This window comes from Labeo rohita, chromosome 13 (assembly GCF_022985175.1).
Source record: "Labeo rohita strain BAU-BD-2019 chromosome 13, IGBB_LRoh.1.0, whole genome shotgun sequence".
NCBI lineage: Eukaryota > Metazoa > Chordata > Actinopteri > Cypriniformes > Cyprinidae > Labeo > Labeo rohita.
The window spans coordinates 26,432,775-26,457,726 of NC_066881.1; the positions used below are offsets into that span (position 1 = coordinate 26,432,775).

At 36.6% G+C, this 24,952-nt stretch overlaps 1 protein-coding gene across 1 annotated transcript in view; it reads right to left on the reverse strand.

Moving 5' to 3' along the window:
- The window catches only part of eys (eyes shut homolog), a 254,763-nt gene that overhangs the window by 17,925 nt on the left and 211,886 nt on the right, over positions 1-24,952 (reverse strand). Inside the window, 3 exon segments of the mRNA XM_051126527.1 lie at positions 848-1,020; positions 16,061-16,281; positions 19,641-19,749. Of these exon segments, the coding sequence (XP_050982484.1) occupies positions 848-1,020; positions 16,061-16,281; positions 19,641-19,749 (503 nt within the window).

The following is a 24,952-nucleotide window of genomic DNA, read 5'->3' on the forward strand; positions in this document are numbered from 1 at the left end:
AATCAATACTGATTGATGTTATCTGCTGTTATCGGCCTTTAAATTCAAATGTCAGTCCCACTCGGTGTGACACTGGGAGATTAGAACACTCTATTTGGCATCGGGCTCTTTGCTGTCTGACAGAGCGACGTCTGCTAGCCCTGCCCGGCGCGCTGTGCCAAGCGGTCTTCAAACCACGCCACCCAATTAGATTACAGCAAAATAGCAGCGGTTCTTTCCCCTCCAAGCGCAGTCGAGAAGATGAAGAGCTATCTGTGTAAGCAGATATCTGACTTTAGCTGACTTAACACTGCGAGGTAGAGTCGAGAAGAGAAGTACATTAGTTACGCGGCGCTGTAGTATGTCTTCGCAGCTTTGTTATTCCAGACAATAAAACAAACCCAACTGCAGCGAGTACATTCTGTGACTACGCTTTGATGAATTAACTTTCAGAGTCGCCTAATTTAAAGCACTTGGTGTGCTCATTATATTTGGATGCGCACTCTATTACCTTTAGACGCCTCCAAAGGTCAGTGGAATCGAGAAAGCGATACAACGCAGACTGGCAGTTATCCTCAAAACGTTCTGAGTTCGGTAACTCTTTAGTGAGTTTGTAGCGAGCGTAGAGCACTTAGCTTCTCTAATTGGAGCCGTATTTCAACGGCTTGCATCAGTTAAACGAAACTGCTGGGAATACATTTCAATCTACCACCTATGGGTCTAACCTCAAAGACGGAGGTGCTCACAGGAGATGGAGGAAAACAAACCTCGGAACGCTACAAATATCAAACGAAACGCCCTCTGGCCATGCCGGTTTCATTGTGTCTCCATGGATACTGGTGTAAATCACCGTTTTGATGGGACCTACCCTCATCGCAGAGGAGACCCTGCCTCCCGTAGGGGCAAAGGCACGCCGCTTCGAGCCGCGTCTGGGGAACGCAGGTGGCGCCACGCGCGCACGGGTTTCGCTCGCAGGCGGTGAACTGGCACAGCTTACCGGAGTAGAGCGAAGGACACGCGCAGAACCAGTTCTCTGCATCGCTGCACACAAGGAACCAAAATGGGGGGGGGGCAGAGAGGAAACAGAGAGATCATTAGTACACCAATGAAATGTACCCGTACTGCATCATTACCTTCGGTGGAGTTTGCGTAGAAAGCATAAATTGGGAAGGGGCATTTGGGGGGGTGAGAGTGTCAAAAAAGCAGAGGAGAAAACAAATGAGAAGACAGAGCAGAAGTGATGGAAGTCATACATCACTGGCCTGAACTCTAGAGCATCCCTGTCAGATAGACCAACATGAACTGATCTTGCGGTGCAAGACTAAGTAAAAATGCATTTTTTTGTTCTTTTGGAAAGTGAAAACATTCTATACATACAGAATGGAATAGCACTTGATTTTAGATACGAGTAAAATGATGTTGTATAAGATTAAGATTCAAGTCAAGTCAGGGGTTTTCAAATCTTAATAAAAATTAAAATAAATAAAAATTAATTCTGTAAAAACATGCAAAAATTAACAATAACAAAACAATTTTAGTGACATTAATAAATCACAAAATATTTTACTTAGTTAAAATGCAAAAAAAAAGTACACTGCTGTTCAAAAGTTTGAGATCGGTAAGATTTTTTGTTTCTTATGCTCATCAAAGTTCCATTTATTTGATAAAAAATACAGCACAAAAGTAATATTATCGCAATTTAAAATAACAGTCTTTAATTTACTTTGAAATATAATTTATTTCTGTGACGCAGTGCTGAATTTTCATTAGCCATCACTGTGGTATTCAGTGTTAAACAATTCTTCAAAAATCATTCTAATATGTTGATTTATTACAGATGTTGAAAACAGTTGTGCTGCTTAATATTTTTTTTGGAACCTGTGATTTGCACACCAAATCACCATATTAGAATGATTTCTGAAGAATCATGTGACACTGAAGACTGGAGTAATGATGCAGAAAATTCATCACAGGAATAAAATGCTCTTTAAAAAATGGTAAAATAGAAAACAGTTATTTTTAATTTGTTAAAATATTGAACAATATTACTGTTTTTGATTAAAGAAATGCAGTTTTAGTGAGTATAAAAAAAACTCAACACTTAAATAGAGGTGTACATGAAAGTATTTTGCTGCCTTTATATTTATGATTAACAAATAGCAAATCCTATTTGAGGGTTTATGGCTTTGAAACAACAGCAACAACAATCCTGTGGTCTTTCATTTTTAACATACACTGGATTGCCCATGTTTTGAGATCACATGACCATGTCATGCTGTTACTAAAAACAACATGTTATCTTCATATAGTGCTTGCAGACAGTGCTCAAGGCGATTTACCCAGGATAAACATCTAGACAAAATACCTCTAAACAGTATATACATAATGCAGACAGAACATTATTCTTGATGAAATGTCCATTTTAGGAAAGTTATAATATGAGGCAGGGAAAAGGCTAAAATGATAAAAGCAAAAATATGTCCAAGACCAGTGGGGTGAAGACGACTCAGCACAGATAAACAAAAAATATTAAGTGCACCTTTAAAAATCCCGGATTCATTTAAATAAGAGCATAACTGGTCCTGAAGGCCATCTGCAAATGTAGACTCACATTCTGCTGATGTTGATCTAGCCTCACTGTAAGCGAATGATTAGAAAGATTTTTGTTTTAAATAAACGCTGTTCTTTTTAACATTTTATTCATCAAAGAATCCTGAAAAAATATTACAGGTTTTAAACAAACTAACAAATAAATAAAAATATATATTAATTGCAATAATATTTTACAATACTAGAGTTTTTTTCTGTATTTTAAACAAATAAACAGCCTTGATGAGCAGAAAAGACTTCTTTAAAAAACATTAGAAATAAACATTTAATTTGCTTTTAAATGAATAAATGAATGTTTTCCAGATATTTTCAATAGTAGAAATATATTTACACTGACCAAAATTATAAACGCAACACAGGGTTCGAAAACCAGTCAGTTTCTGGGGCGACCACCATTTGCCTCACGCAGTGCAACACATCTCCTTCACATAGAGTTGATCAGGTTGTTGATTGTGGCCTGTGGAATGTTGGTCCACTCCTCTTCAATGGCTGTGCGAAGTTCCTGGATATTGGCAGGAACTGGAAAATGCTGTCATATATGCTGATCCAGAGCATTCCAAACATGCTCCGTGGGTGACATGTCCGGTGAGTATGCTGGCCATGCAAGAACTGGGATGTTTTCAGGTTTCAGGAATTGTGTACAGATCCTTGCAACATGGGGCTGCGTATTATCATGCTGCAACATGAGGTGATGGTCGTGGATGAATGGCAAAACAATGGGCCTCAGAATCTTGTCACGGTATCTCTGTGCATTCAAAATGGCATCAATAAAATGCACCTGTGGTTGTTGTCCACAACATATGCCTGCCCATACCATAACACCACCACCACCATGGGCTGTTGACATCAGCAAACCGCTCACCCACATAACGCCATACACGCTGTCTGCCATCTGCCCTGTACAGTGAAAACTGGTATTCATCAGTGAAGAGAACACCTCTCCAAAGTGCCAGATGCCATTGAATGTGATCATTTGCCCACTCAAGTCGGTTACAATGACGAGCTGCAGTCAGGTCAAGACCCCGATGAAGACGACAGGCATGCAGATGAGCTTCCCTGAGGCGGTTTCTGACAGTTTGTGCAGAAATTCTTTGGTTATGCAAACCAATTGTTGCAGCAGCTGTCTGGGTGGCTGGTCTCAAACGACCTTGGAGGTGAAGATGCTGGATGTGGAGGTCCTGGGCTGGTGTGGTTACATGTGATCTGCGGTTGTGAAGCCGGTTAGATGTACTGCCAAATTCTCTGAAACGCCTTTGAAGATGGGTTATGGTACAGGAATGAACATTCAATTCACGGGCAACAGCTTTGTTGCACATTCCTGCAGTCAGCATGCCAACTGCATGCTCTATTGTGCTGTGTGATAAAACTGCACATTTTAGAGTGTTTTTTTATTGTGGCCAGCCTAAGGCACACTTGTGCAATTATCATGCTGTCTAATCAGCATCTTGATATGCCACACCTGTGAGGTGGATGGATTATCTCAGCAAAGGAGAAGTGCTCCCTAACCAGTGTTGGGTAAGTTACTTTAAAAAATTAATTAATTACTAATTACTTAATCAATGTTGTATTTAAAATACTTATCTAATTACTGTGTCTGAAAAGTAACTTAATTACTCAATAAGTAACTGAACTAAATACTTCTTAAAATCCCTATTAACCTTGAGTGGACAAACAATAGAAATTAAACTCTTTAAATAATAAATAATAAAAAAAAACATATGAGTCAAACATAAAATAGTTTAGCCTTTTAGCTTTCTGAATCATCTTTATTACATTCTATAAAAAACATTCTATAATAATATGCACCTAAAAGACGGAGATTCTACAGTACGCAGCAGTAGCATCTCTTCCACAATGTAGCCTGCAATCATTTTTTTAAGCTCACCTTCAGACACTTTCTGCGCTGCCGAAGTGAAATCAAGTTTTGCCTGCTTAGCAGGAGTTGCCGTGGTGTTATCCGTCGATGATGAACAAGGATCACTCAGAAGTGTTCGTCTACGCTGCCGTGTCAGGTGCTTCAGTAGATTACTCGTGCTATTGACAGTGGCCGATAGTTTTTTCTACCCAGGACATAGCTTACATATTACTGTAATGTTCTTGTCTGCTTGTTTCAGAAAAGTGAAGTGACGGGAATATTTCCATTTCATAAAACAGCCACTCGCTTCAGCCGAGTCCGACATCTTCCGCTTTAGAATACGACTATGCAGCAAACTGGCGCGAAATCATGTGCACCTGCACTACAACGATTTTAAAGCGGCAGAGTTTATTTTTACCTTTAGAAGATAAATTAATAAAATTAAATAATGATATTCAGTGAGTTTAATTATTTTACAATTTAACGCAAGTACATTATAAGTAACTGTAATTGAAATACCTAAAAATGAACAGTAATTAGTTCTCTACTTTTTCAGTGGAAAAGTAATTTAATTACAGTAATGCTATACTTAGTATACTTAGTAACTTAGCGATACTTAGTAACGCGTTACACCCAACACTGTCCCTAACACAGATTTAGACAGATTTGTGAACAATATTTGAGAGAAATAGGCCTTTTATGTAAATAGAAAAAGTCTTAGATCTTTGAGTTCAGCTCATGAAAAATGGGGGCAAAAACAAAAGTGTTGCATTTACAATTTCGGTCAGTGTATATACTACTATTTAAAGGTTTTTATATAATTTTTTTTTATTTTTTAAAAATGAATCAGTGACAGTGAAGACATGTACATCGTTACAAAATATTACGATTTCAAATAAATCCTAGTCTTTCTATTCATAATAGTATCCTGAAAAAAGACAACTTCCCCCAAAATATTAAGCAGCACAAACATTTTCAACATTAATAATAATAATAAGAAATAAGATTTGCACACCAAATCACCATATTAGAATGATTTCTGAAAAATCACGACACACTGAAGACTGGAGTAATGATGCAGAAAATTCATCACAGGAATAAACTGCATATTAAAATATGCTAAAATAGAAAACAGTAAACTGTAATAATATTTCACAATATTACTGTTTTTGATCAAAGAAATGCAGTTTTAGTGAGCATAAAAAACTCTCACAAAACCCCAACACTTCTGAATAGAGGTGTACATGAAAATATTTTGCTGCCTTTATATTTATGATTAACAAATAAGTTAATCATATTTGCAGGTCTGTGGCATTGAAACAACAGCAACAACAACCCTGGTCTTTCATTTTTAACATACACTGGATTGCTCATGTTTTGAGATCACATGACCAGTCATGTCATGCTGTTACTAAAAACAACATGTTAACTTCATATAGCGCTTGCAGACAGTGCTCAAGGCGATTTACCCAGGATAAACATCTAGACAAAATACATCTAAACAGTATATACATAATGCAGACAGAACATTATTCTTGATGAAATGTCCATTTTAGCAAAGTTATAATATGAGGCAGGGAAAAGGCTAAAATGATAAAAGCAAAAATATGTCCAAGACCAGTGGGGTGAAGACGACTCAGCACAGATAAACAAAAACATATTGAGTGCACCTTTCAAATTCCCGGATTCATTTAAATAAGAGCATAACTGGGCCTGAAGGCCATCTGCAAATGTAGACTCACATTCTGCTGATGTTGATCTAGCCTCACTGTAAGCGAATGATTAGAAATGCTCGAGCTAACGGCTGACTGCCGAGGTGCAATTCCGCATACGGAACTTTTATAATTCCAGGCTTTATCCCCAAGCGAGAGGTAGAGGGTGGGCCAGCATGATAAGCAATATTCAGACAAGAACTTCATAAGCTGCCGGAAGACGTAGACGGTTTTCAAAGGTATAATATCAGATACAGGAAGGCATTGGAGGAGTTTCAGATCTATAAATTAATAATGTGTTTTGAGCTGCAGCACAGCAGAAATGAAATATTTACATTCTGTCACTGGGATTTCGTACCAGTGCGAGTGACTGATACATAAACACACACACAACAATGCAGAATATTTTTAAAACCTAAGCATAAAAAGATTTGGATGAAGACTATCTATGCAAGGAGAATCTATTCATATATTCAAATTAAATCACTGGCACGCATACAAATGTTACCAAAATAATTGCACTGGACAGGACAACATGCAACCTTCCCACACTGTAAGACACTGATCAAGTGACCTCGTTTGTACAAAAGCACTCTTCGCACCATTCCCAGGGAAAGACAGCGGACGGTTTGTCACTGCCTTTCAGGACAGCAGGGGGTAATGCCGCGGCAGACTGCGAGATTATTGCCCTGCATTATGTAGAACATGCAAACACATCTGTTTCTGTGACTGATTGCCCTTCACCAGCCATGCGAGCTCAGACTGACGCAGGGAACAGTCAGGAGGAACATTCAGGTGTCTGCTGCATATGGCGAGCCCCGTACGCAGCCAACTGTGCATGATCACAGGAGATGTGTTTACCACTCTTCAAAAACAGTCTTGACATTGCAGTGACATATTTTGCATTTTGATCATGACCCTTTTATTTAAAAAGAAAAAGAAAAAAGGAAAACAGACATGAAATCAAAGTTGGAGTTATGTGGCTTTAGTCTATTAACTTGGAAGCCATCTATAAATAAATAAATAAATAACCTTCAGCAGATATAAACATGCGCAACCAACATAAATATAAAATTGATTCATTGTAATAGTGTGTAAGATTTCCATTCAAACCGAAAGCGTAAATCTAGGCTATACACTGACAGTTTCAAAGCAAAATGTAAAAGTGTGTCATTTCATTTAGCACTAAAACTGAAGCGCACATACTTACTTGCCGGCAACCTGCTTTTTTGATTTTAAATTCGAAAATGATGAAAATTCATATACACTACCAGCCAAAAGTTTTTAATTTTTTTAAATAATTTTTTTGCTCACCAAGTCTGCATTTATTAGATCCAAAATACAGCAAGAGCAGTAATATTATGAAATATTTTTACTATTTAAATTAACTGCTTTCTATTTGAATATATTTTTTTCCTGTGATCAAAGCTAAATTTTCAGCATCATTACTCAAGTCTTCAGTGTTACACGATCCTTCAGAAATCATTCTAATATGCTGATTTACTGTTCAAGAAACATTAATATTATTCTTCTTCTTATTATTATCATCAATATTTAAAACAGGACTCTTTGGACTCATTTATCTAAAATAAAATGTTTTTGTAACATTATACACTATACCATTCAAAAGCTTGGCGTCAGTATAATTTTGGTGGGGGGGGGGAGGAATATAGAAATTAATATTTTTATTTAACAAGGATGCATTAAATTGATCAAAAGTGACATTTATAATGTTACAAAAGATTACTATTTCAGATAAATGCTGTTCTTCTGAATTTTCTATTCATCAAAGAAACCTGAAAAAGATTATACTCAGCTGTTTTCGATAATAATAATAATAATAATAATAATAATAATAATAATAATAATGATTTTTTTTTGAGCAGCAATTCAGAATATTAGAATGATTTCTGAAGGATAATGTGACTGGAGTAATGATTCTAAAAACTCACCTTTGAAATTACAGGAGTAAATTACATTTTAAAACATATTCAAATGGAAAACAGCTATTTTAAATAGTACAAATATTTCACAATTTTGCTGTTTTTGCTATACTTGCGATCAAATAAATGCAGGCTTGGTGAGCAACAGAGACTTCTTTAAAAAAACATTAAAAATCTTACTATTTAAAACCTTAAAAAGTTAAAAAGAACAAAATGAAAATGCAAATATTAGCATTGTATTTTTAAGTGTACCACAAAACACAAATTTTTATTTTAACTCACTTTTTATTTTAAGAAATAATGGCATTATTGGCACTTTATGTGTTATTTTGTTTATTTTATATATATATAAAAACTAAATAAATAAAGCGCAATGTTATTTCTATTACTAATTATTTTATTTTTTATAGTTATATTTAATGGGCACTTATGTGCACCCCTGTATATATAAACTGTATACACAAACACATACAAACATGTTAAAATGTTTGGGGTTGATAAAAAAAACAAACAAAAAAATATAACTGCAAGCAGCAATTGCGGGGCCAAGCACAAAAGAGGCAGAATGAGGAGTTAAGCACGGCAAGGAGGAGCAGACCGACTACAACAGTGAGTAACTTAAGCCATTTTAGGATAATATCAGTTGAAATGGCTGAAAAATCATAAATACAACCAATCGTAATAAAATTTAATGGCTTTTCACTTTTGACCAACAGGTGGTGCTGTTTTCAAATTGATGTGACGTGTTCTGTGTGAAATGACAATGACACACACAAAGTTTGCCGTCATTATGTCAAAGCTTTGCAGAGATACAGCCTCAGATGTAGTTTGGCATCTTTCCAGCAAATTTGTTGATGCGCTAAACGAAAACGGTTTCGTATATCGACACGAAATTCATAACTTTTTGCCAGCATAGTCTGAAGATGATCTGAGTCAAATTTGGTGAAGATCGGACTAATAGTCTGGGAGGAGTTCGAAAAAGTAGGTTTTGTACATTAATCAAAATGGTGGACAGGAAGTTTGGCCAATTTCGGCATAATGGGTATCGATGTTCTCGACTTGACCCAAGGAATCTATTGGCTTCAGTTTCATTCCAATAGGCTAATGTAAACAGAAGTTATTAGCATTTTTGTAAATTTCATTATTAATGTTTAGTGAATGGCGTATTACTTCTGACCCATAGGTGGCACTGTTACCAAATTGATGTGGCTTGGTCAGACTGTGGTGACAATAGCACATATAAAATTTGGTGTCAATATGTCAAAGCTTTGCAGAGATACAGACTCGGATGCAATTTGGCATCTTTCCAGTAAATTCGTTGATGCGCTAAACGAAAACGGTTTCGTGTATCGACACAAAATCCATAACTTTTTGTCAGCATGGTCTGAAGATGATCTGAGTCAAATTTGGTGAAAATTGGACTAACGGTCTAGGAGGAGTTCGAAAAAGTAGGTTTTCAACATGAATCAAAATGGCGGACAGGAAGTTCAGCCAAAATTGGCAAAATTGGTATCGGTGTTCTCAGCATGACCGAAGGAATCTATCAAAATCAGTTTCATTTCAATAGGCTAATGTACGCAAAAGTTATTAGCATTTTTTGAAATTTCGTTATAACTTTTGACCACAAGGTGGCGCTGGCCCCAAAATTATTATGTACATTCAGGGCATGGTGCTGAACATTTTTGTAATTAATGTCGAAACGATACGCTAATCCGTTCTCAAGATACAGCATTTTAAAGCTAAATTCAAAATGGCCGACACCCAAAATGGCTGACATGGGAAAATTGGATATGGTTCGACTCGGTATGACACACTGAATCTAAAGAGACCAGTTTTGTGATTTTTGGACAAATCATTCAGACGTTATAAAGAAAAATAGCCATTTTTCGTATCTCCTGACCACTAGGGGGGCACTGCACCGAAACACTGCAGTTAGCCTCAGGTCATGCTTGTTATAACACACACCAAGTTTGGTGTCAATATGACAAACGATTACGGAGATATAGCCTCACATTGATTTTTGCTAGCTTTTCGTAGAATTCTTTCGCGTGTTATTCGTGAACGGCTGGACGAATCAACTTGAATTCCATAACTTTTTGCCAGCATGGTCTGAAGATGATCTGGATCAATTTTTGTGACAATCGGTGCAACGGCCTAGGACGAGTTCGAAAAAGTAGGTTTTACAAACAATTGAGAATAGCGAAAAAACTAAACCTTACGATTTTTGAATTTTGGTGTGCATTCAACTCGGCATAAGCCAAGGAATCAGAGGAAAAAAGAATTTTTGTTGTGTGGCTTACGGTTCAAACGTTATTAGCATAAATCTTTTGAAAGTTTGGACAAGTGGTGGCGCTAGAGAGTTTGAGTTAGAGACTCCAAACTTGCTATGGTTAATGTTGGGACTGTCCTCTATCAGTGTGCAAAATTATACAACTTTCCCGCAAGCGGTTCTATGGGCTGCCATAGACTTGCGGCGGAAGAGGAAGAAGAAGAAGAAGAAGAAGAAGAAGAAGCGGAATAATAATAACGCCAACGGATACAATAGGTGCCACCGCACCTCTGGTGCTTGGCCCCTAAATATATATTTTTTTATTTCTCTTAGTCTCTTAGGCTCACAATAGCTGCATGTATTTGATGAGAAATACATAAAAACAGTGATACTGTGCAATAATTTTACAATTTAATATAACTGTTTTCTATTGTAGACAGCATTAATTTGAAACAAAAATCTTTTGTAACATAAAAGTCTTTACTGTCACTTTTGATCAATTTAATGTGTATGCTGAATAAAAGAAAACCTCTCAAACAGTAGTGTATATAGTCTACTAAATTTGCCAAAATGAGCGTCTCATTTATGTCCTCATTTTATTGGATTTCCAAACATTACGCATTTTATCCCCCCCCCCCACAAAATTGCATTAAAAATGCAATTAGATAATAATTAAACACCACTCACTGCTTCAAACATTATGAAGTCAGTGGACAAACATTTGACATTGCCGTCATTCTTGGTCAAGCTCTTAGGAACACACTGTTGCTAATACGGTTCACAGAGGTCATCCTGCATTCAATTACATAAAGTCCCTGATTTAAATGAACTCGATGACCGTGGGGTATTATGTAAGCCAGTGAAGAGACTGAAACCGTGAACTTTTGTCTGTGTTTGGGCAGAATGGGGGGTGAATCAGAGGTCCCTGCTGCAAAGCAAGAGACTTGGGAATAAAAAACACCACAACTCTTCTTTGTAATCTACGTGATGTGCTGAAAACCCGGCGACAGACGTCTTGACTAAACTGAGTCAAATGCCTTCCTGACGCACACCTCTCCCAGCAGATATAATGAGCTGCCATCACCACTGACCATTTCGGCTGCAAAAGTGAGCTCCTGGAAGCAAACGTGTATGAATAATTTAACAAGGAAAGCGTTTCCCATGTCTGTTTAAATAAGGGTGCTTCAAGAAAATAAGGTAAGGAGACAAAAAAAGTCTTCTGCACAGATTGCAAACATCATGTGAATATCTTACAGGTATCAGTGAAATAGACAAATCCTGATACGATTAACAAAGCAATGTAAAACAGATATTGTAACAATACTGACCAAAGGCAGCTGTTAAAATTCAAACACGAGGCCACGGCTCACCGGAGACCCAAAATGGAGAGGCTGGTCCTCCAAACGTGCTGGATTGCCTGTTTAGTGGGCCAAGCACTCGATTATACACTTGGGCGGGCGTGACACACTCAGTAAAAGAGTTTAGTGCTCAGCTCGACAGCGAGGTGAATGATGTCGCTTTACGGGAATGAAATGAACGGCTGATGTACAGCTGTTCGCTCCTGCCCTCCGCATGCTCCAGCCGTTACCCGGTGGAGGTGGGCAGAATCTGTCTCAAAGTCAAAGGATTACAACCGTTAAAGCCATGAATCACTGTCAGAACTCAACACTAGTAAAGGGACTTAAAACAGAAAGCCAGGTTCTTTGAATGCTCACATCATGTCCAAATCCACAGCCATATATATGCACTTTTGGAAACTTTTAAATGTGAAAGAGAGAAAATGGATGAGGAGTCCTGAGGTAAAATACCATTTTGGAAGACGGAAATAGAGAAAGAAATGACTAAGCCGAAGCAAAAGGCAAGGAAAGAGGGAATATGTTTGAGAACCATCTGTTGAGAAAAACTAGCCTGCTAACGTCAGCTGCTGGCTTGGAGAAAAGGCCCATTTTTTCGTGGCAACGTGCTTCGCTCTTCTCGGCTAACTGGGATTATCATTAGGACATCTTCCAGGGCTATTATCTGCCTCACATGAGTGCAGCTAGTTTTATGCTTTTAAAGTAAATGCAGACTGTTATTTTATTCTCGATGCAAAGGCTAAGTATGCTGCACGACGTCACAAAAGAAAATAATAGCTGCTGCCTTTCAGGCTAAAAATGAATGATTACATACAAGATATCTAACCAGCGTATCAAAAGAAACCCATGTGATCAAAGAGAATACTCTGCCGATTTGTTTACAGGAAAGCGCTCTGTGGGGGAGAAGATAAAAGAAAGGACAGTTATCATCTCAGAAAAAGACCATTCAAACAAACTAAATGTCCAGACTGGACTTCTCAATGGCTCATCACAAAGGTCAGTGAAGGGGGTAATACACCAAGTTGGTTCTTGAGATATTTTTATGAAAATCCATTATTACAGAGCACTTGTGCGAAACAGACTTCTCAGAGATGGATTTAGACACATGGATGCCATTCGATTATAGAAATTGCAATTCATTATTAATATTACTATTGTTATTATTGTGTACATTGTTGATTTGTCAGATTTGTCAAATAAACAGGACATAAATTTGGGAAAATTGAATAATTATTCAATTTAATTTGATGATCGGTCAGTTTTGTCAAATAAATGTTAAAAGTTTTGAAAATTGGAGTAATTACAGTAAAAAAGCAAACAAATTCAATTTTTATCATTCAATTATGCTAATTATAAGTTTGTTATTATTTTGTACATTGGTTATTGGTCATATTTATCAAACATACAACAATAAACAACAAAATTAATTATTGCAGGAAAAAAGAGCAGGTGTCTAATTGCATATCACATTTCAAATTATGAACCAAAATCAAGATCGCACAGTTGTCTATTTTTTGGGGTTTCGTTTCTGGTTTAGGTTTTTATTTCAATAGGTGTGTTCGACTTGAGGCACAGCTACAGACAGCAGTCAACGAAATTAGCTGAGAGCAGTTGTTTAACATAAACATACCAGTCTTAAGTAGCACAGGTATATTTGTAGCAATAGCCAAAAATACATTGTATGGGTCAAAACTGTCAATTTTTCTTTTTTGCCAAAAATCATTAGGATATTAAGTAAAGATCATGTTCCATGAAGATACTTTGCAAATTTCCTACCGTAAATATATCAAAACTTAATTTTTGATTAGTAATATGCATTGCTAAGAACTTCATTTAGACAAAGCGATTTTCTCATTTAGATTTTTTTGCACCCTCAGATTCCAGATTGTCAAATAGTTGTATCTCGGCCAAATATTGTCCTATACTAACAAACCATACATCAATAAAAAAAAAGCTTATTTATTCAGCTTTCAGACGATGTGTAAATCTCAATTTCAAAACACTGACCCTTATGACTGGTTTTGTGGTTCATGTTTAACCCAACCTTTAGGGTAGTTTTATTTAACTCAACTACTCTTAAAAAATTACTATATAGCTGGCTTAAAATGAACCCCAAATAGGTTGTAAATTAAAAATCAGACAAATAATTAGTGGAGGCATTAGCAATAATGACATGGTGAACATTTATTAATTTATAAATGTTTGCGATTCAATTATTACTTTAATCACATTATAGTTCTTATAGTTCTTAATTATTCACTCTAAAAATTGCTTGAAAAATTGGTTAAAAACAACCCAGCGCTGGGTGAAATATGGACAAACTCAGTAATTGGGTTGTTTTGACTAAGAGGTTGAGTTAAATGTTTAACCCAACCTTCTGGGCAGTTTTATTTAACTATTGGTTAAAAATGACCATATTTCTTGCATAAAATAAACCCCAAATAGGTTGGAAATGGACATTTATTAGTATGTTCAATAAATTAACATTTATTAATATGTTGAATAAACAATATATAAATAAACATTTCTAAAATAGCTTATTAATAAATGTTCACCTTTTGATTATTGCTGATGCCTCTAGTAATTATGTGTCTGATTTTTAATTTACAACCTATTTTGACATTTTAAGCCAGCCATATAGCAATTTTGGTTTGGGTTGTATTTAACCCATCATTTTTTCAAAGTGTATGGTGTCTTACCATTTAAATTTATTGTTTAAAATTTGGAATTTGACACAAAAGAAACTGCATACAGTTAATTAGGCTAGAATGGTAAAAATACCCACTAATGGTAAAAATCAATTTACATTTAAAAGTTAATTTTTGTTACTCCTGCAAACTAACCACCACACAGAATATGAAGAATATCAAAAGCTTTGGGAGTCACCTGTTCATGGCAGTCCTAAAACTGCCAAACAAAATTTCAGATATCATAATCACCTTTTGTCATTATCGCACACCCCTAATTATAATATACTTTTTTGCTTATACAGTGTAAAATAACTGAATTTAGTTTATTCATTTTTGTACACAACAAAGGTAAATAGCACATTATCTCTGTATTGGAAGTGTTTAGGTTTAGGTTCAAAACCAGTTGTCTGTAGTCCTTCAGGAAAACTGCTTCACAGCTGTCAGATGGAGAGTCCCAGAGCGTGCGCTGAGTGCCTATGCTCGTGCTGCTGTAGTCAAGCACGTGATCAGCTAAGCAAAATGCAGTTTCAAGACTGACATTTACATGGATTTGTAATAAATATCGCATTAGATGAAGCTAAAAAAATCTGGTGGTCTCGTGTTGACAAATTAACCTTTTGTCATGTTTTTACGCTTCACATCACAATTCTTCAACTGCAGAACTCTGCTTAAGATCAGCACATCAGTCAGGAACAGAAATTTTATAATAATTATATTGCACCACAATAAATTTTAGTATTGCTATAATTTTCCGTACCAGTATCCTATAATACGATAAATACCCAGATAACAAAAATATGTTCTAAGAACGTTCCTATAAAGCTATATAGACATTATTTCTGAATGTTCCCTCTATGTTCAAAATTTCCAGTTTTTTAAATGTTTTAAGAATGTTTTTTTTTCCTAATGTTAAACGAACATTCCATTTTATCATTATAAGAACATTCATTTTCAGTGTTCTCTGAACATTCTTGAAACAAGCAACATTTAAAAATGTATATACAAAATGTAAATATATTTCAACTTACAAATGATCTGCCACATAACTGACAGTTGCAGATTCGAGATGCGTTAAAGGATCATTTGAAATCAAATCATGGCTCACTAAACCAAACAAAATTGTGACAAGCGTAAAGATTCCTCCCAAAACATGCTTTTAACACAGAAAAGTAGGTATAAAACTCAAATAATGTGTAATTACAAACCACTGGTTGTAGGCCATACAAAAACTCTGCCTGTGGTTTAACAAAAAGCACATTCATGCATCGCTCGCGTCCCTGCAATCAGGCCTCTGATTACTGCTATTTAAAACTCAAGTGAGCATCTTCATAGCATCCGCATATCATTGACAATATTTACAAACTCCGTGCCCTGGCAAAAGCACTACATTTACTAGGAAATTGCTTGTATGCCAAATATTGAAAACTTGAGAGATGCTTGTGAAAGAACGCTGATTGATGAGCATGACGGCTACATGTACAGTGAGGAACTTCTCAGGTCACATGTCGTCTAACACCCAGTTTGTCAACAAGAATGAACAAGTCCTTTATCGAGACAGCCAATTACAGCCGTTTAAACAGACATACTGAAAACACTATTTGCAGAATGTAGCCTTTGAGCCAGAAACAAAGGGATGTGAAATCATACCTGATACAGGTTCCTCCATTACGGCAGGGTTGGTGCTGGCAGACTGCAGTGTCACAGTTCTGAATGTTTTGGCCTCTGATTGCTTCTCCCACCACATAAAGCTCTTTGGAGCCCATCTGCAGTTCACGTATGCAGCCGATGAAGCCGGAGACATTCCCACTGTTGTGGTGCAGCTCAAAGAGGGATGGAACGCCACCAAGAAACGTGGGGCCGAACACCACCTGAGCATTGGGAGAAAGAAAGGCAACATATGTTAACAATAACGACTATTTTATCTTGTTAAAGAGATTCATGTTGGATTAACCTGCACTTCAAGGTACACTAGCATTCAAAAGTTAAAAAAAAAAGTTTCTTGTGCTCACCAAGGCTGCTTTTATTTAATGAAAAGTACAGTTAAAACAGTAATATTGTAAAATGTAATAATAACTTTTCTGTTTGAATATATATTTAAGCTGTATGTGTTGCTTTGATGGCAAAGCGGAATTTCAATAACATCATTACTCCAGTCTCCACTGTCACATGGTTTTTCAGAAATGATTCTAATAAGCTGATTTGCTGCTCAAGAAACATTTCTCATTATTATCAGTGGTGAAAATAATAGAGCTGGTTAATATTTTCGTGGAGACTGTGACACTCTCACTTTTCAATCAACTTAATGCATCCTTCCTGAAAGGAGAAAAAAAACTGACCCAAAACTTCCAATTGGTAGTGCATGTTTTGGGACAGTAAAGTGTTATACATATTATAGGTTACAATACACTTTATTCTTTCCTGCGCAAAGATATGTCATTACAGTGTGCACTGTAACTTTTCTGAAGTCAAAGTCTCTTAAACCCTGGAAATTATAATTAGAGATGAAAGCAAAGTTTTTATCGTTTTCTGTGGAGCTGCTAAAGTACCTTAAAAGACCTTTTATTGCTGTACGCAATTTAGCAATCATTGTTCATTGAGGTCAAAAGCTAATTATTCTTATGAAAAAATACATTTTATTGGTTTTGATCAAGATGAGATTAAACATCTTTCCAATTTACAATAACATACTAGTGAGTCTGTCTGAGATATTTTTGCCTTCTTAATCATCTATTCCTACTTAATTATGTTGGCTGGTCAACAAACTTTTGTACAAACTCATACTTAACTGTTCTTAAACTACACCAGGCCTATATAATCATAAGACATACAACTAACGTTCAAACTGTTTTACACTTTCAGACTGGGCTTTGTTGTCTTGTCCATTTGACAGACATTTCGATAAACAACAGCTTTCATTAAAGCCTCCAGGGATTGTTTTTATGTTTATCCAGCTCTATAAATGGATTTGTGAGGCCATTATATTCTGATTAAGTCTCTTACAGACTGTTGAAAGTGTCTGAATATTGCAACACAGCTCTCTCTAAGGTTCTCATCAATTAGGAGACAAACATGAACTAATTATTTAACTTGATCAAAATTATTATTTTTGCAACAAAAATCATTACACCAGCTCTCAAAAAGCCTGAAGTTTGTAATTACACATTATATCCATATATGCATGGATATAAAGTGCCTTGCGAAAGTATTCAAACCCCTTCATTTTTTTCATGTTTTATGTTGCAGGCCTTTTGTTAAACTGCTTTAAATAACTTTTTTCCCCCCACATCAATCTACGGTCCATACACCATAATGACAAAGCAAAAAACAGATTTGTGACAACTTTGCAAATTTAATAAAATTAAAAACTGAAATAAGTACTTTGCACAAGTATTCACACCCTTAACACAATACTTAGATAAAGCACCTTTACATCCTCTAGTCTTTCTGGGTATGATGCAATAAGCTTTGCACATCTGCATTTTCAATTTTCAAGCTCTGTCAGCTTGGATGGGGGCTGGCAGACATTTTCAGGTTTCTCCAAAAATATGTGACCATGGACCACAAAACCAGTCATAAGGTTCAATTTTTTGAAACTGAGCTTTATACATCATCTGAAAGCTGAATAAATAAGCTTTCCATTGGTTTGTTAGGACAGGACAATATTTGGCCGATACAATTTGAATATATGGAATCTGAGGGTGCAAGAAAATCAAAATACTGAGAAAATCACCTTTAAAGTTGTTCAAATGAAGCTCTTACTAATGCATATTACTAATCAAAAATTCAGTTTTTATATATTTACAGTAGGAATTTTACAAAAAATCGTCATGAAACATGATCTTTACTTAATTTCCTAATGATTTTTGGCATAAAAGAAAAATCAATAATTTTGACGCATACAATGTATTTTTGGCTGTTGCTACAAATATCACATATTTGATTGGGTTCAAGTCCAGGAGGTGGCTGGGCTCCTCAACTACATTCACAGAGTTGTCTATAAGCCAATCTTTCTGTGTGCTTAGGGTCATTTTCCGGTTGGAAGGTGAACCTTCTGCCCAGTCTGAGGTTCTGAATGCTCTGGACTAGGTTTTCATTAAACCTATTTTGCTGTGTTGAGCTTTCCTTCTACTCTGATGAGTCCCTCAGTCCATACTGCTGAAAAACAGCCCCACAGCATGAGGCTGCTACCTCTGCACTTTACTTTTGGGATGATACTATGCAGGTGATGAGCAGTGCCTGGTTTCCTCAATACATGATGCTTGGAATTAAGGTTCATCGGACTAGAGAATCTTATTTCTCGCAATCTGGGAATTCTGCTTTGTTGCAAATTCCAAGTGTGTTTTCATGCGTCTTCACTGAGGAGAGGATTGAGTTTGGCCACACTGCCATAAAGACCGGACTGGTGGAGTGTTTCAGTGATGTTTGTCCATCTGTAAGCTTCTCTCATCCGCATATATGATCATGGAGCTCAACCAGAGTGACCATAAGCTTCTTGGTCACTAGCCAAGACCCTTCTCCAATAAATGCTCAGTTTGGCCAGGAGGCCAGCTCTACGAAGAAGCCTAGCTGTTCCAAACTTCTTCCATTATGGATAACGGAGACTACGTGCTTCTATGAATCTTCAATGAGGCAGAATTTTTTCTGAACTCTTCCCCAGATGTGTGGCTTGACGCAATCCTGTCTCTGAGGTCTATAAGCAGTTCTTTTGACGTCAGAGCTTGGTTTTTGCTCTAATATGCATTTCTAGGTGTGTGCCTTTCAAAGTCTTAACCATTCAATTGAATTTGCCACAGGTTAAATCTACTCTAAATGTAGTAAGATCTACAAGTGATATGAATGCTCCTGAGCTCAATTTCAAGTGTCCCAGAAAAGGGTATGAATACTTATGAAATGTAATCATTTTAGTTTAGTTTTTTTTTTGAATTTCTAATAAAGTTGTTACAAACCTGTGTTTTTGTTTTTGGTGTCATCAGTGCAGACTGATGTTGGGGGGGGGTGGTTTGGGGGTGTGAAGGGGTATGAATGTGTGTGAGAATTTTTAATTCTTTTGTTAACACATGCATAAATTTGTTGAAAAAAATTCTAATTAGCTATTTATACTAGAATTTGTATTAAAAAAAGGGTGTAAAAATGGTCAAAGAATGGTTCAACTAAATCAGACAATTCATAGATAAATAATAGACTGTCACAGTCATTCAAATGATTGAATATGCAAAAGCAGGTTTACCTCTGACACAGGCTCATCCATGTATTTCTGCTGCCGATTAGCAGTTCCATTAGCAACAGCTATTTCAATGATACAGAGCCGGTCATTGTCACGAGACGGCAATGCGTATCTAACAGAGAGAGAGACAGAGGGGAGGAAATACAGATCAAGAATGAGAGAGTAAGACAGAAACAGGGCATAGGAAGGAGGAAGGAAAATCTCATTAGATCATGCAGCATTCACAATAAATCCATTTAAGCATGAAAACTACACAAATTGGTGAAGGGAGTTCTGGGCTACTACTAGGCCGCTCCACATAAGAAAAATCACCTCGAACTCCTATACAAGCAGTGAAAATATCAATCTTCCGAGCTTGTGTTCTGTCTCCATCCTTTGCTATTCTGCTACTCCAGCAATATATTTTCTCAATCATCTCAAAATGTCAAAAGACAACTCCTCCCTGCTCACAGGCTGAAAAATAATCCATTTCAGCAACCTAATGCAAGAGTAAAAGCTTCTGAATGTTTCCCACGAAGCTTTCAACTGTGGCTTTTCCTATATCCTTACATGATCCTACTGTTATTCTGCAAAAAACATCACCAGAAAAAAACATGTAATTGGCGTCCATATGCAAAAGTCATACATTTCCTCACTGTCCAATCAGCTCTTTCAGGCACTTGAAAAACTCAAGACTTGCTTATTCGAGCACCAGCTTTTGATTTCAGCCCATGTTGGGTTCAGGGCAAGGAGGGGAGAAAAATCCCCTCTCCTTTAATGACCAGATGCGAGCAATCAGGGCGATTGCCCTCATGCTAATTTGAAACAGCCTTGCAGGACACCTCCCTGAAGGCAATCAAAGCCCTACAACTTCAGGTAGCACTAATTACAACACTGGGGAAGTTATGAGAGTCGCTCTGCATACAGATTGACAAATTAATGCCCGTTTGGGACTACGAGAAGGAAATTCAACGTGACTGACAGCCTGCCGCTGAACCTGTATTGCTGATGAATCCTGAACATAAGGACATGAGCTGATTCGATTGTTCGGCGAGGCTCCTGCAACGACTTTAATATTCTGATATTAGTCCAAGTAGCGTGATGTTATGAGGTACTAATTATTTTAATCATGGCTCGATAATCACTTTAGGTGCATCGGACAGCTGTTTGCATTTATAGAGACTTCTCATCAGGTTTAATGTGTCCTATATGATATGATGATGATTTCAGCATTGGCAGTAAATGCAGGAGGCATGAAGTAACATTTGACAATTTTAACATGAAAGATAAACAAAACAAACAACAACAAAAAAGTAAAATAAAAACTAAATAAGCATGTTAAAAAAACATTAAATACTGAAAAAACATTAAAAAAAAACAACTAAAATGAAAATGAAAACAAAATATAAAAATAAAAACTGCTTCAAAATAATAATTAAAACTACATTAATATCTCACTAACATTACACTGGTTTAACAAATTAATGGCATGCTATTATGGGCAACTGTTTTTAAAACTGAGCTCGTTCCCAGCTCAACTGTTTTCTTCTCCAGACACATTTAAATGTCACCCGCTGAGATCTACAGGGGTTTGTCCCTTTAGAGCATTAAACCAAATGAACCACAGGCAACAAAGAGAGAGTAAAAAACATATTCCACAATCACTCACATTAAATTTACACTGGACAATCCAAACATGATGTTAAACAGGATTTAAATGTCACTTTATAAAGTGTGGCAGATGACACAATCTTAAATGGCTACATGCTACCAAATGGCAAAGACAGCTAATATTTCTCAAGGCGCATATTAAGGAGATCTAAAGGAACATCTAGTTCAGCGCTCCAGTGTCTGTGCTGTGTCTGAGCATGACTGTGATGATCTAACTGGGCGCTGGTGTCATTCTTTTTGATGAGCTCTTGTGGACACATGGATACAGTCCTGAGGGAACAGAATCAGCACACTAGTTATTTACAGAGAGAAAGAAAGGGCACAATTCAGTCATGTGGGAGTCTCAGTCAGATCTCATTATCCGTTTAATTTAATGGAAATCTCTTATTTTTTTTAAAAAGCACAAAGTATACACACTTTGATTCTAAAGTTTGGGTGAAATATTGAATATTTATATCAGGGCTGTTTCCTCCAAGGAAGCAAGGGAGGCAGTGCCTCCTCAAAATATTGGATGTGAAAAAAATTAATAGCACAAAAAGAAAACAACGACAATATTAAAAAATATAACATTAGTAAAGCTACAGCGAGTTACAGCGTCTCTCTCGCCTCCTCTGAGCCCGTTGAGTTTTAACAGACCCCCTAAAGCATGTAGTGAATTTGATTGGGGGTAATTGAGAATAAATGGGCGAAAGTCATGTGAGAGCAGGCAATGCCTCCATCGCAATATGATTGGATATGACTGGTTATGATTGCCTGTGACTGGTTCATGCAATAAATCCCACCTCTTGTGTTTGTGTGCATTCCTCATTCGTGAAGCAGTGTTACAAACAATATAATGCTGTTAATAAGAAGACTAATTAAAAAAAGAGTACGTAAACAACTCACACACTTAGATACAACCACTCTGTTACGTCAAAATAAGACTTGAAATGGCATGAAAACATGATCTGTGGGAGTTTTTAGTGAGTAATCAGCTTGGTGAATATTGGCTGTCACTGACGAATATTTTCGTTATTGAGTAATCTGATAAATATAATTAATTTTTTTTGTAGTAATAAAAATAGACCTAGGTGAACAATATCCTTTAACATGGCTTAAATACTTATATAATAGCAGTACATACTGTATTATAAACAATAGATCTAATGTACATTATAACAAATGCCTGCAGAGAGTGCCAACGGTCTGACGATAGTTTTTACTTCTACAGCCCGATATAATCCTTGTTTAATATTGACTAAACAACATTAAATTCAAATGTCCACTTAACATTTAATATCTGGCAATTTCTTTATGACAGAAAACCTACAGGGACTGTAATTTCTTGAATATGTGGACATCAAAATGTGTAAACTCACAGTGAGTGTTTAAACTTTTATTTTGAAATCACAATGAACAGTTAGCATACTGGGAAATATACTAATGTATTCTTCTGTGTTTGCGTAGGTTTATAAATTATTTACCTTACAAATGTGATGAAATGGCACACGTTGCGTTCCCAGATGAAGGTTACAATAAACAAAAACTGCAAGTTTGAGTGTTGAGTTTGAGCATTTATGCATTTACACACATTTGCTGTAAATGGAATCGCTCAGACACGCACGTACGTAACCAAAGACTTTGACGTAACCTACACGCATGTAAATAATTAAAGCGTATATATTAATGTTTTTTCTATATAAATATTTTCGTATATATAAATTTCTATGTTTTGCATAGAAAGGGTCTTATACAATTGTATACAATTGCTTCAAACTGACCCTCTGAACCCCTCCAAACACCCACCCACCCCCAACCCCCAGTGGCCCCCCAAGTCCAGGCCACCTTATAATAAAATTGCAATCAAACAAAATAAATGCATACAATAACAATAATAATAATATAAAATAAAAAAGAAATAAATGAATACAAAATACAGATACAGATATTGTGTGTGCAATATGACAGACTCTTCCTGAGGAGTCAAGAGCGAGGATACACAGGTGTATCCTTTGCGTACGTATATATTTTTTTGTCGTAATAATTTACATTTCTATTTTACTTTTGCAGTTTAAATAATGTCATATATTTAAACAGGACATCTTTCTTTATTCATATTTACTGTGATTGCCTTAAATAATGAACTTTAACAACATATGGGCAGATCCCTTTAGCGCAGCTGATGACGCTTCGAAGTGACACTTGAGTCGTCAAGAATATTCCTATGTTCATCCTTTGATTCCTCTGTCCTCACGTCTTTTCCTTGGGTCCTTCCCTTGCATCTTGAAAGGGTGGAGCTAAGACGCGAGGAAAGGAAGCAAGTAAAAGAAACGAGGATGCACAAATAAGTAATGAAATGTTCCATCCAAATTTCCTGACATTTAAAAAAAAAGTCAAAACTGAGAGCAAAGACTGTATTTCTAAGTCTCTGCAGCATAATTCAGCATGTGTGTCACCCTGCCTGACACCAGCCACGTGTCAGGCATGAAAAAATATGCCTTATCAAAATTGCATAACCCCCCCAAAACACCCCTTTCTTCTGGTTCATCATTTAGTTTTTCTGTTAAATGACAATCAAATCAAAATTGACATTTGGAGAGCAATGATCTAATGTCTAAAGAAAATGTGAGTGAACTTGCAACTACAATCCTAAGCTGTTGTTCATGGTTGCCATGGTGTTGTCACACAGTTGCTAAGGTGCTTTTAGTCATATTGCTATTGGTTTGCTATGCTGTTATGGGTTGCCAGACATTCCACCACCCATATATACTGTCAAAAAGCCTTATTTTAAAAAGATGTTGCTCCCTTTATATCATAGCTTTATATTTTACTGGTAAAATATATTTCACTGCTCAGAGGGTTTGTGGAGGTGATTCTGTGCAAATGTGCTCAGACCTGATGCAACATCGTGACATCACACACACACACCGCTCGACAACTATGAAATCTAAAAGCTGAATATAATTGCAGTTCATGCCACAGTTCACTAGAATGGATGCTGGGAGACGCAGAGCACCACAGGGCCACTATTGGTCTGACTAGAAAACATGTATAAAGTACTGGCAACAGATGGCAGTAAAACATCATGAAGCTGCAGTTCTGCAGTGCAAACACACACACATACATATACACACACACACTGCTGCTTCTGTATTGGTGGATGTGAAAACAAAGGCAGAAATTAGAGAGGACTTTTTACTTCATACCACATTGCAAGTCCAACAGGAACAGCAATAATAACAAGTGGCGATATGACGGGTGATAATCGCACACAGAAACACCATCAACACAATTCCCTGTTGGCCCACAGATAATGTACAGAAAAATGTATGTTTATGCTAATTAAGGGCTGTTAAATAGATCTAGATTTCTCGAATTCATTCATGCATCCACTTCGACCTGCTCTTCATCTGAATGAGAGCCATTAAGATCCACAATTGCCGCCACTCATTGATCATCTCTATCGCGTTGTCCACAAGTCAATAGCTCAAACTGACTGTGTCATCATAAGCAACCTAAGATGAATGCAGAACTGAAGAGCTTTGTTCCCACATGCATGTTTTTTGAGAGGCGCGCTAACGCGTCAAAGGCCGGTGGAAGATAACGACGCTTCCCTTGATCACCCCCACCGAGGGAGCTGATAAAGACAGGCGCAGCCCCTCAGACTCGCTCAACCAGCTGCACTG